At 56.6% G+C, this 10,792-nt stretch overlaps 1 protein-coding gene across 1 annotated transcript; it reads right to left on the reverse strand.

The window, feature by feature from the left end:
• Positions 1–399: 399 nt before the first annotated feature.
• Positions 400–8,000, reverse strand: ZP1 (zona pellucida glycoprotein 1). The gene is made up of 12 exons (XM_004437785.2): positions 7,802–8,000; positions 6,605–6,726; positions 6,007–6,319; positions 5,686–5,829; positions 4,993–5,180; positions 4,820–4,917; positions 2,875–3,002; positions 2,601–2,790; positions 2,363–2,507; positions 1,074–1,155; positions 830–946; positions 400–566 (listed from the first exon to the last, which is right to left on the reverse strand). The coding sequence occupies exons 1-12, from the start codon at positions 7,998–8,000 to the stop codon at positions 424–426; spliced, it is 1,869 nt and encodes a 622-aa protein (XP_004437842.1). The 3' UTR covers positions 400–423.
• Positions 8,001–10,792: the final 2,792 nt, after the last annotated feature.

Genomic DNA, 10,792 nt, shown 5'->3' on the forward strand with positions numbered 1-10,792 from the left:
ACTTGGGGTTCCCCTTACCCACGACGGCAGCCGAGCAGCCTGCTTTGAGCATGCCCAGTAGAACTCCTGTGTCCGTGGGAAGGTGACCAGCCTTCACAGGCCATTAGCCCTGCCAGGTTCCCAATGCCCAGCTAGTGCCTCTCTGTGACTCTGCTCTGATTTTATTGTCCTCGGCCTTTGCCTGGCCTGCTTTCTCGGCCTGGAACCCCACCTTTCCTTGCTGAGAGGCAGAGTCTCCTGAATTCAGTCTGGGAGACACTGGACTCCACCCAGTGTCTGTTAACAGAGGCCACAATTCTGAAAGAGCAGAGCTGACGCTGAGGAACAAGTTTCTAAGACAAGAAATATTCTGTTCTAGTCATGACAAATGGCTTCTCCACACCTGCTTTCGGTAGGCTTGAAATGATGGTTTATTGAGCCCATTCACCCTCTGTTGCCTTCCTGGAGCTTCTGGGCCCAGGCCTGGCTCAGGCTCACAAAGACGCCGACCCCTAGGACCAGGGCAACAGCCACCAGCGAAAGGACCATCCAGAGGACAGGCCTCGGGTTGGCGTTCCTGGTGGAGCCTGCCGGAGAGAAGGGCTGTGAAGGACTGCAGGGCTGGGCAAGGCCCCCTCCAACTTTCCGCCACACCAGACCTTTGTAATCACACGGGCAGAGCTGAAGCCGCCCTTCTGCAGATAAGGTAGACCGTGTCTATCTTTGCTTAGTTCCCCCCTGAAGACACTTACACCATCCCCTGCCCTCACTAAGGCCAGAGCTTCCCTGTTTTGTTAGCACGTGGAGGGTGGGGGACAAGGCCTGGGGGCCCCTCCACAGACTCTGGTACCTGCCGGCCTCAGCGTAGGCTCCTGCCCATAAGAATCCTTGAAGCCCACTGGCCCTGGAGAGCTCACGATGTTCTGGGGCACTGCAGTGTCGTTGTGACTGTAGGATCGTCGCAGTCCTGCCCAGGGGAGGAGTGGCATCTAGGGCTGGTCACCAGCCCCTAGTGGCCCAGAAGCCAGGAACGCACATGCAGACATATGAAAGAACAAACAACACCCCCCGCCCGGTCCCCACCCCAGACTCACTGGCAGTCCCAGAGCTACATGTGGTGGAGCAGGTCTCCAAGCCCGAGGGGGAGCAGGCAGAGGCGCTGCAGAAGAAGTAAACCTGGGGGGAAGAGAATCAGGTCAAGGTGTGGGGCTGGCTTGGTGCCCTGGGCAGGAAGCACTGAGGCAGGGACGTGGGATAAAGGACCCAGGCCAAGTCCACACTGCTGCCGGCCAGGCAGGCAGGCTGAAATCTGGGCGTGTGGACCAAGACTGAGAAGCAACCCTTGCCGATGAGGCACAGAGCCATGTGTGTTGCTTCCCAATTCGGAACCCGTGCCTTCCTCCTTTCTGATGGCCCTAGTCTGCAGGAGAGAACCTTACAGGCAAGGACCACTGCACTTGGTCTAGTCCCGGCCCTCGGCCTGCTCCACCAGTGCAGCCGCTGGTGGCAGAGTCCCCCTGGGAGGGCTGGCCTGCTCCTTTTGCTGCCCAGCTGATAGAGAAAGGGAATTCTGAAGGGGTGGGCCTTGACCAGGCAGCAGGAGAGCAGATGCCTGCTGCCCTCTCTTACTCTGTGATCAGCGACTGGGAACAGAGGGGAGGACAGGTTACCACTGCTCCCAGGAACACAAGGCCGGGGACAACTCCCAAAAGCAGTAGAAGCAGGAGGAGTTGACCTGACCTGGGCCACCCAGTAGGCCTGACCAACAGATGCCCCTTCATCCAGCAGGGTAGGGTCTCTCGGCTCAGGAAGAGGCACACAGCTGAGATGAGAATGAAGCCACCCTAACAGGTGCTAACCAGTGAAGCCTGTCTATATCTGACATAATAACATGCAGCTATTAAAAATACACAGAGACCTGTACGTATTAGTGTGAAAGATATTGTTCAGTAGAATAAAAGTTAGACAGTGCTATAAGGCCTATGGTGCCATTGGTATGCTATGTAGAAAACCTAAATATACCCTAAGTTTATCCACATTTACCTTCTGGAGAAGTTGCTGGGTTTTAAACATTCAAAGCAGAATCACGTTGAACACAGTCAGAAGCAAGGCCACTCTAGGACCCCGTGACCAACCCTCGGATTTAGGGTTGATGGCATCCACCCTCGGCATTTCCTTCCTCCCTCTTGAGGTGTGTACGGGTCACCTCTGGGCTGATCCGAGGCAGGACCTGGGCTCACCACCCTCCATGACACTTGGTAAAACCAAGCCCGGTCTGGGGACCTTTGTCTGAGTTCGCTTGCAGGGTGCTGGAGGGATTCGGTGACTGGCTTATCTCCCTTAACAGACGGGGACCAGACATGAGGAACATGGCGTGTCTTACCGGTCCCCTGAGGGCCCTCTGGGAGCCTGAGTCCAGGAGGGCAAAGGTGGCAACAGTGAAGCGCTGGTAGTGAGACGGGAAGGGAAGCTCTGCCCTGTCCAAGGCTACCATTTGGGTCTTGTAGCTGTCACCATCGAAAGGACACCTGGGAAGGAGAGAAGTCAAGGAGGCCACTCTGAGGGGAGAGGAGGCAGGGGAAGGAGCGATGGGGCAAGCTGGAGCACCCAGCGCCACTCACCCGTCCGACAGGATGGGCCACTGCGGCTGCTGGAAGGGGTTGGCGCCTGGAGTGGCCCAGCACTGGTGCAGCACTAGGACCAGACTGGGGTCTGTCCTCTGCAGGAGCCGCACCTCCACGGGGATGGGCTCACGGAGCAGCCTCACGATGGGGTAGTCCTCCTCCCCGTAGTAGGAGCCGAAAGTCTCATCTACAGGGAGAGGGGCTCGTGAGCCTCGGTGGGCTGCACATCTGGGAAGTGGGGGCAGGAAGAGAAAGTATGGGGACACAGTACCCTTGGCAATCCGCAGCTCAAGCCGCAGGGGGCCAGACTGGTTCACAGCGGCTGGTGATGGGGGAGGGAAGATGGACGCCTGGAGAGGAAGGAAGTCGCTGACGTTGAAGACACAGTGCATGTGAAGCCTGAAGTCCAGGTGCGTGAGAATGGGGAAGAAGATACAGAATCAGCACATCCTGCTTCCTTAAGAAACCAGGTACTAGCCATGTGGATGCAACAAACAGGGTGCGGTCCAGCATGGCGGATGGACGCCACCTGAGCCATTGCTAGGGTAACGCGCACCCCTGCCTGTCCTCTGCCCCCTCATCTTCCCAGGATGGCTCGAGCCTGCCATGCCAGGCCCTCTTCTAGTGCAGGGGTGCAGCAGGATGGAGACATGGGGGGACCCCATGGGGCTGACAGCTGCCTGCCCTGTTCTGGCATTTGAGGCCCTCCCTTGGAGCCTGACAGTTGAGCCTGGAGGCAGGTCTGGGAGCTGTATCCTCTGAGAGACCCGGGTTTGAATCTTCTTAGTACTTACTGGCCATGGGACCACGAGCAAGTGGTTTAACCCAAGCCTCAGTTTTGTAAGATGGTGATGACCCCTCCCCCCGAAGGTGAGGATTGAGTGAGGTCACGAGATAGCGCCCCAGTGTCATCATTGTCCTTACAGCCGTAGCTCGTCGGCCACTGGGTCTAGTGTCCCTCACTAGCCTCAGCATCCCCCCACACTCTCAGCGGGGGCCCATGCCCGGACCCCCGGAGGTGTTCTGCAAAAGTAGCTGACCCCACCCTAGCCCAGCCACCTTCACCTCCGGCCCCTAAGCACTCTACCTCCACCTCCACTTGAGACAGAGCCCTGGGTTTGAGCCTGGGCTGGGTGCCCTGGGGGAAGGCATGCTGCTGATGGAGCCTGGGGCCTGGCACAACCTAGGTGCCAGCAGGCATAAGCCATCCCACCCTAATCCGAAGGCCTTTTGTCTGAGGAGCCCTCCTTCTTACTCCTGATGGGCTGCAGTTGCTTTCCCTTCCCCCTCCCCTTCCTTTGGCCTCCCCTTCCTCTGGCCTCCCCTTCCTCTGGGAATCCTGGCGCTGTGTTGAATTCTTGCTAGCTCCCAAAGCTTTTAAATCCAAGGGTCTAAGCCATGACAGATTTGTCCCCCATCCCCCCGGCCAGTAGGTACTTGGCATTTTAAAGCAAAAGACATTTGCACCCTGAGGCCGGCATCTGCCCCAGCCCTCATGGCAGGTAGAGGGGTGAGAAGGACACCTGGGCATCCAGGCACAGAATTTCTACAACCCATGTTCATATATGAACTCCACTGGACACAGTACACAGGCTGAGGTTGGGTGCCCAGCCCCTGGAGTTCAAAGGCAGGTGTGAGCAGCAGATTCCCTCGGGGGCACCCCCACTGACATCCTGGGAACCTGGGGTGGTTTTGCCCGAGTCAGCAGGTCCTGGGGCCCCTTTCTGCGAGGGGGTCGCCCTCGGGTCCTCCCTCCACCACACCCTCGGAGAGCTGCAGCCCCAGGGGTCTTCTGCCTCATCTTGGCTTCGCAAGCTCGGATCAGGGGGCGGCAATAGCCTCAGACTCGGCTTCTTCCTGGGGCCTGGAAGGGGCAGCTGTCAGCTTAATTCTTGGTGCTCAGTTTCTGAGCTTAGTTCTTGGAGAGATACAGGCAAGTGTTCTTGAGGTCTCTGGCCCTCTCGGGCACTGCTGTGGCTTCTCCTTGCCACGGGTGGGCAGACCCCACTTAATGCTCCCACTAGCCCTGATTAACGGGCATTCCCTCTGCCTAGTAGGGTGGGCTGGGAGGAGGTAAGGAGCTCTTCTAAGGTCACACAGCTGCTAGTCGAGTTTGGGCATGAACCCAGATGGCTCCAAAGCTTGCTCTAAGTGCACCTGTTCTCCCTTCCACCCAAGCCCACAGCCCTGCCTGTTTGAGGAAGGCTCCCCCTCACCGGAAGGTGCCATCCCGTGTGATGGAACCCTGCGGCCCCACCCGGACATCCACATCAGACACCAGCTGGTTCTCATAGATGAGTTGGCTGCCAACCACCTGTGGGAGGAGACAGCTGGGTGAGGCCCTCCCAGGGGGCAGCCCTGGGCACCGGCCCTTTGCCCCCGCTCCTACCTGGACTGTGGTGCCACAGTGGGTGAGGGGGAAGTGGAAGACCACGAAGGACCTCGTCTCCTGGGTCGGGGAGCAGCTGGCAGGGGCGTAAGCCAGGCGGACATCGGCCAGTGTGAAGCTGTGTGCCAAGGCTGTCTCTTGGGACACCACCAGGATGAAGTGGCCATTTCTGAAGCACTGGACAGTCGCTGGGACAAAGGCGGATCAAAGAGGCTGATCAGGGCCTTGGGGTTTAGTGTCCCTGCAGCACAGACCCAGGGTGGGTGGACTGGGGGACAGTAAATATTTAAGTGTGGGCCTGGGAGACGGGAGACCTGATTCTTACTTTCCGCTTGTGTGGAGCAAACCCTTTGCCAACCCAGATTCTCATGCATGGAAAAAAAAAAAACAGTCGAACTATGCTCTGGGATCTTATTTAATTTATCATCCAAACTGGGATGTTCTCGATCTAAAAGGTAGGGGTACATGTAAAGGTAGATCTGTTAATTGTTCCCTGGGCCAATCATTATCAGGGAAACTGGGACGTGTGACCGCCCATCTAAAGGTCTCTTTTGCAGTCCCTTCTGGGATCAGCCTCTCCTCGGAACAGGGTGGGAAGCCGAGTTGCAGCGTCGGGGGTGGGTCGGGGAGGAAGCCCTCATATGGCTACAGGACTCAGAGGACGGGGACCATGCTTGGTGTGGCAAGTTGTACCTGTGTTGCCATAGTAACAGGGAACCTCTCTGCTGTTGTCATAGCAGCAGCCAGCCTGCTGACAGGCTTCCCTGGAACTACTTCTCACTCTGCAGGGGATGAGCCCAGAGACCACTCGGCACTGCTCCTGGGTCAGATGGGTACCTAGGGTTGGTGACAAGACGGGGGAGCCAAGGGGTGACATAAGGAGCCAAGTGGGCAGCAGACTTCCAGGGAAATGGAGGGAGGTAGCCTCTCAGAGCCCAGTAGAGGGCTATCAGGCCACCCCATACCCTAGAAGGCCCCAGACACGGAGTGTACCCACAGAGAAGCCCTACATACCTATGGAAGCTGGCCTGTCAACTTCCCAGTGCTCCAAGGTGCCCCACTGGGGTGGACCCAGGGTGGGGTGGGTGGGTCCAGGTCCAAGGAATGGCGGGGCAGGAGTTGGATGGACAAAGCCATGCTCTGGGGTGTGGTGGAGGGGACGAGTATGCAGGGGAGAGAGTGAGGATGCGGTGGGGGGCGCCAGGTGGGAGTCCAGAGTCCAGGTGTGGTCAGGTTTGGGACAGATCAGAGTGACATCTCGTGCTACATCAACACGACCATCGGGCAGCACAGCTTCGATGAACACCCTCAGGTGGGAACGTCCGTCCTGCAGGGGAGAGGGCGACAGGAGAGCAGCTGGGTGAGGCCACCCAGCATCCAGGCAGAGGAGGGGTCAGCGAGAACCAGCTGGGTTTAGGCAGGGAGCTGGATTTGTGGGCGGGTCCCAGGAGGTGCCTGCGCCCACGACTTAGTCCCCCTCACCCACCAGCTCACTGAGTGGGCTTGAGCAAAGATGCGCCCTGGTCCATAAGGGGCCTCCCTAGCCCGACACGGTGTTAGGCCAAGCTGGCTCCCAGCTGTGGGGCTCTCCCCCAGAGCAGTGAGTCCCTACCTTCTCCAGCACGTGGCAGCCTTTGTAATCAGCAGAGAGGACCACAGGACCCTGGGGCTTGGCCGTGACCCAGTGATAGCAGATGGAGCAGTTGTTCACTTCAAATCGGTTCCCAAATTCATCTGGGGTGGGGGGAGGGGAAAGAGAGGTGGAGGGCAGGGGTCAGTGGTGCTGAAGGGTAAAGCCAGAGGCTGCTGGGGTCTGCTGAGAAGACTCCCTCCCACTCAGGGCCAGGAGACTGGTTCCAGCCTTAGCTTTGCGACTAGTTTGCTGTATGATCTTGGGCAAGCCCCTTTCCCTCTCTGGTCTCAGTTTTCACATCTGTAAGGAAATGACGTTAGCTACTTTTAGATCTTTCTAGCTATGGTTCCCTGCTGCCAGCACACAGCAGCAAACAGGAATGAACACATGGTGGAGAAAAGATAAGTAGGGTCTCAGCCACTGAGCTCTTGTACACCAGTTCATTTAAGCTTAATTATCACCTTCTGTGGAGGAGGCAGCTGAGGCGCAGATGGCGAGCTTTCTCGGGCGCACACAACGAGGGGCAGGATGAGGATTCAAACCTGAGGTTTTGTAGAAAGAGCTGAGCCTGTCTGCCAGGTTAACTGGCTGTTGCCGTCACCTGGGGACACCTGCTAGGTCAGCCCAGAACAGCCAGGGCCCCTCTGGGTGCGGGCACAACCCCTGCGCTCCTGTTCAGTCTACATGGTGAGGTTGGGGTCATCTTTCCCATCTTACAGATAAGGAAATGCAGGTTCAGAGAGGTCAGGTCAGTTGTTCAAGATCACACAGCTTAGAAGCTGCAGATTCAAATCCTCACTCCAAACCCACCCCCCTTTTCTCCACTAGGGCTCTGCCACTCAGGGAGTTTCTCGACCAGCAGCCTGGGCATCAGCTGGGCGTGATTACAGATGCAGAGTCTGGGCCCTACGAATCAGGACCTGCCCCTGAGCAAGACGGCCAAGAGATCCCTGTGCACGCTGAGCGGGGAGAAGCTGCCCTGGGTGGCCAGGGAAATCCAGGTGGGGAACTGGCCTTGGCCCTCCTCCTCCCCCTCCTTAATGTGGTGAGGGGGTGGGCGCAGCCACCTGCAGGCAGGATGGAGGCCCCTGCTTTTCTTGTTCCTGCCGCAGGGGCAGGATCCCAGCTCCCCACTGCAACCCTGGGAGGCGGGTCCGGGACTCAGCCGGCACTCACCCACCACCTTGAAGCGGACAGTCTGGCCTGGCAGAGGGAACACCAGCAGCTGCATGCCCCTCATCCCACAGTCGTAGCTGTGCCATAGGCCTAGGAGACCAGGCTCAAGGTGTGGCTGCTGCCCCAGCCCCAGGGTGGCCGCTAGCAGCAGCAGCAGGGCCACGCAGAGACCCCAGCCCATGGCCGAGGCTCCTGCCATAAGATACACCGGCAGATCCTACCGTAGTCCCTACCTCTCACCACTAGGTGAGGGCCCAGGCCTTATATGGGGGAGGTGGCAAGTGGAAACTTCGATGGGTGAAGGGGGCCCACCTGGGGGAGCACCTGTATGGCCACCAGGGGCTCTGGTGAAATTCCTGTCCTGATGGCCAGGGAAGGCACCCTCCCTGCCCGGGGCCCTGAGGGGCTGCTGGGAAAGCTGCCCCTCACCCTGGCTTCCTGCCTCACAGCTGGCCGGTGATGCTGGATCAGCTGAGTGATTCTGGCTGGGGAGGAGGGAGCTTTCTAGGAAAGGGGAGACTGCAGGTGGGCTGTGCGGCTGGATCCACGGCTGGGAGGCATGGGCCCACCACCCTGTCTCCCAAGTCCCTCATCACCACCTCCCTGCCCAGTCAGGCTCTCCAGGCCCCCTGCCTGCGAGGAGCTGCAAGGACAATGGCAGTCTGCAGCAGGCCAGGTTTCATCACCCCCCTCAGGATGGGCTTTAGGGGCTCAGGGAGACACTGCCCCTGCCCTAGCAGCTCGCAGCGGGATGGGGGCGATGGGTGAGTAAAGAGCTAGCTCTCCTGAGCATTAAAACGATTAATAGGACTTTGGCTATTACTAATAAAAAATAACAAGATGGACACGCACATATAACGTGGCCTCCTGGATGGGATCCTGGAACGAGAAAAGGATATTAGGTAAAAGCTAAGGAAATGGACTTTAGTTAATAACAACGAATCGACATTGACTCGTTAATTGTAATAAATGTCCCGTCCTAAGGTAAGATGGTAATTGTAGGGGTGACTGAGTGTGGGGTCTGTGGCAACTCGGTGCTATCTTCTCCTGTTTTCTGTACATCTAGAACAGTCCTTAGAAAGTCTATTAAAAACACCAAGTAGCCTGGCTCCCGGTCTGCAGCGCCTCCCACGTGCCAGGCGTAGTCCGGAGGCCTTGCCCGTGTTAGCTCACAACCGCCACCCTCTGAGGGAGGTGCTGTCACCGTCCCCGCGTCCTGGAAGCGCTCAGTCCAGGGCCTGGCGGAGTCCAGCTCAGCAGGTGTTGGTGATCGTTGGTGAGCATAATCTGCAGCGGCAGGAGAGCATGGGGCTTGGTGGTGAAGAGTCTGGTTCCAAACTCCCCCCGACCGCTTCCCAGCTGTGACCCAGACACCTCATTTTCCTGACCTTCAGTTTCCCATTTGTGAACTGGGGGAGATAATGCTTACCTCGCAGAGGGGACAGAAGACTGCAAGTGACAAACAGTGGGTGTGATAAATTATATGTGGTGATGATTTCCTGCTTGGCGACGAATAACTTTCACTGTGACTAGAACTGAGACGGGGGATGCTGGCGGGGTGGCCCTGGGGGGCGGGCAGGTTGAGGCAGGAACCCAGCAGTGGGGTGGGGGCTGTGGAAGTGTTTCTGGAGGAAAGGGTGCCTGAGCAGAAGTGTGAGGAGCCGTGCGTGCAGGGGTGGTGGTGGGGATATTGTGCTGAGGCAGAGGGAATCTAGGTGGAGAAAGGCATAGAAAGGGCTGGAAACTGTGGACTTCAAGCTGGCTGGGGTTGCCGGAGAGGGAAGAGCTGGGTGGGGACAGGGAGGAGATGCAGCTAGAGGGCGGGAGAGGCTAGTGAGGTCAATTTTTCCTGAGGGACAAGGGGGGTTTTAAACATTTTATTTTGAAATAGTTTCAGACTTATTGGAAAGAATTTCCGTACATCCTTCACCCAGGTTCCTCAAATATTAACTGTTGTTAAAAACAGGACGGACATGCACATATAACCGGCCCAAAATGGAGTTGCTTATGCTAAGCCCCACATCACCAAACCAAGACTTAATTTACAGTTTCAGCTCTCCCAGCCATGGAATCGTACACTAGTCCGTCAGGAGTCTCCTGATCAGCACTAGTTAGGTCATCGGCCTGAGAGACCCCTGCCGTCCCCTAAAGGAAAGTGACCGTGCCATAACCAACCCGCTTTTTGCCTAGTGTAGCTCCTTGTTCCAGCTCCCTTCTGCCTATAAAAGTCTTTCCTTCCCTACAGCTTCTCGGAGCTCCTTTCCATCTGCTGGACAGGATGCTGCCTATTTATGAATTGTAGAATAAAGCCAATAAGATCGTAAATATTTACTCAGTTGAATTTTGTTTGTTAACATGTTTTTGCATTTGTTTTAGCTCTGTGTCTCTCTCTCTGTACACACACACACACGTACACGCACATACTTTCTTCTCTACCATTTGAGGGCTGGCTGCAGACATGAGTGATTCCCCCTTTACCCCTGGACACTACAGCGTGTATTTACTAAAAAACAAGTAACCACAGTAAAATGATCAAAATCAGGAAATTAACATTGGTATAATACAATTGTCTACAAACCTTATGCGATTCACCAGTTCTCCTAAGGATGACTTTTATAGCCAAGGGTAAAGTTTTTTTTCCCTAGTCCAGGATCCAGGCCAAGATCAGGATTCTGTTTCTGCAGCCTCCTCCCATCTGGGACGCTCCCTCTATCAGTCTTTGTCTTTCACACCCTTGACATATTTGAGGAGTGCAGGCCAATTTGCAGAATGGCCCTTATTTGGGTTGTCTGGTGCTTCCTTCTGCTCAGACCCAGAGTTATGCATCTCTGGCAGTGTGTTTGTTTGCTAGGGCTGCCATAACAAAATACCATAGACTGGCTGCCTTAAACAACACAAATCGAATTTCTCACAGTTCTGGAGGGTGGAAGTCCAAGATCAAGGTGTCAGCAGGTCTGGTTTCTTCTCAGGCCTCTCTCCCTGGCTTGCAGA

This window comes from Ceratotherium simum, chromosome 34 (assembly GCF_057802395.1).
Source record: "Ceratotherium simum simum isolate JZ-2026a chromosome 34, ASM5780239v1, whole genome shotgun sequence".
Lineage (NCBI taxonomy): Eukaryota > Metazoa > Chordata > Mammalia > Perissodactyla > Rhinocerotidae > Ceratotherium > Ceratotherium simum.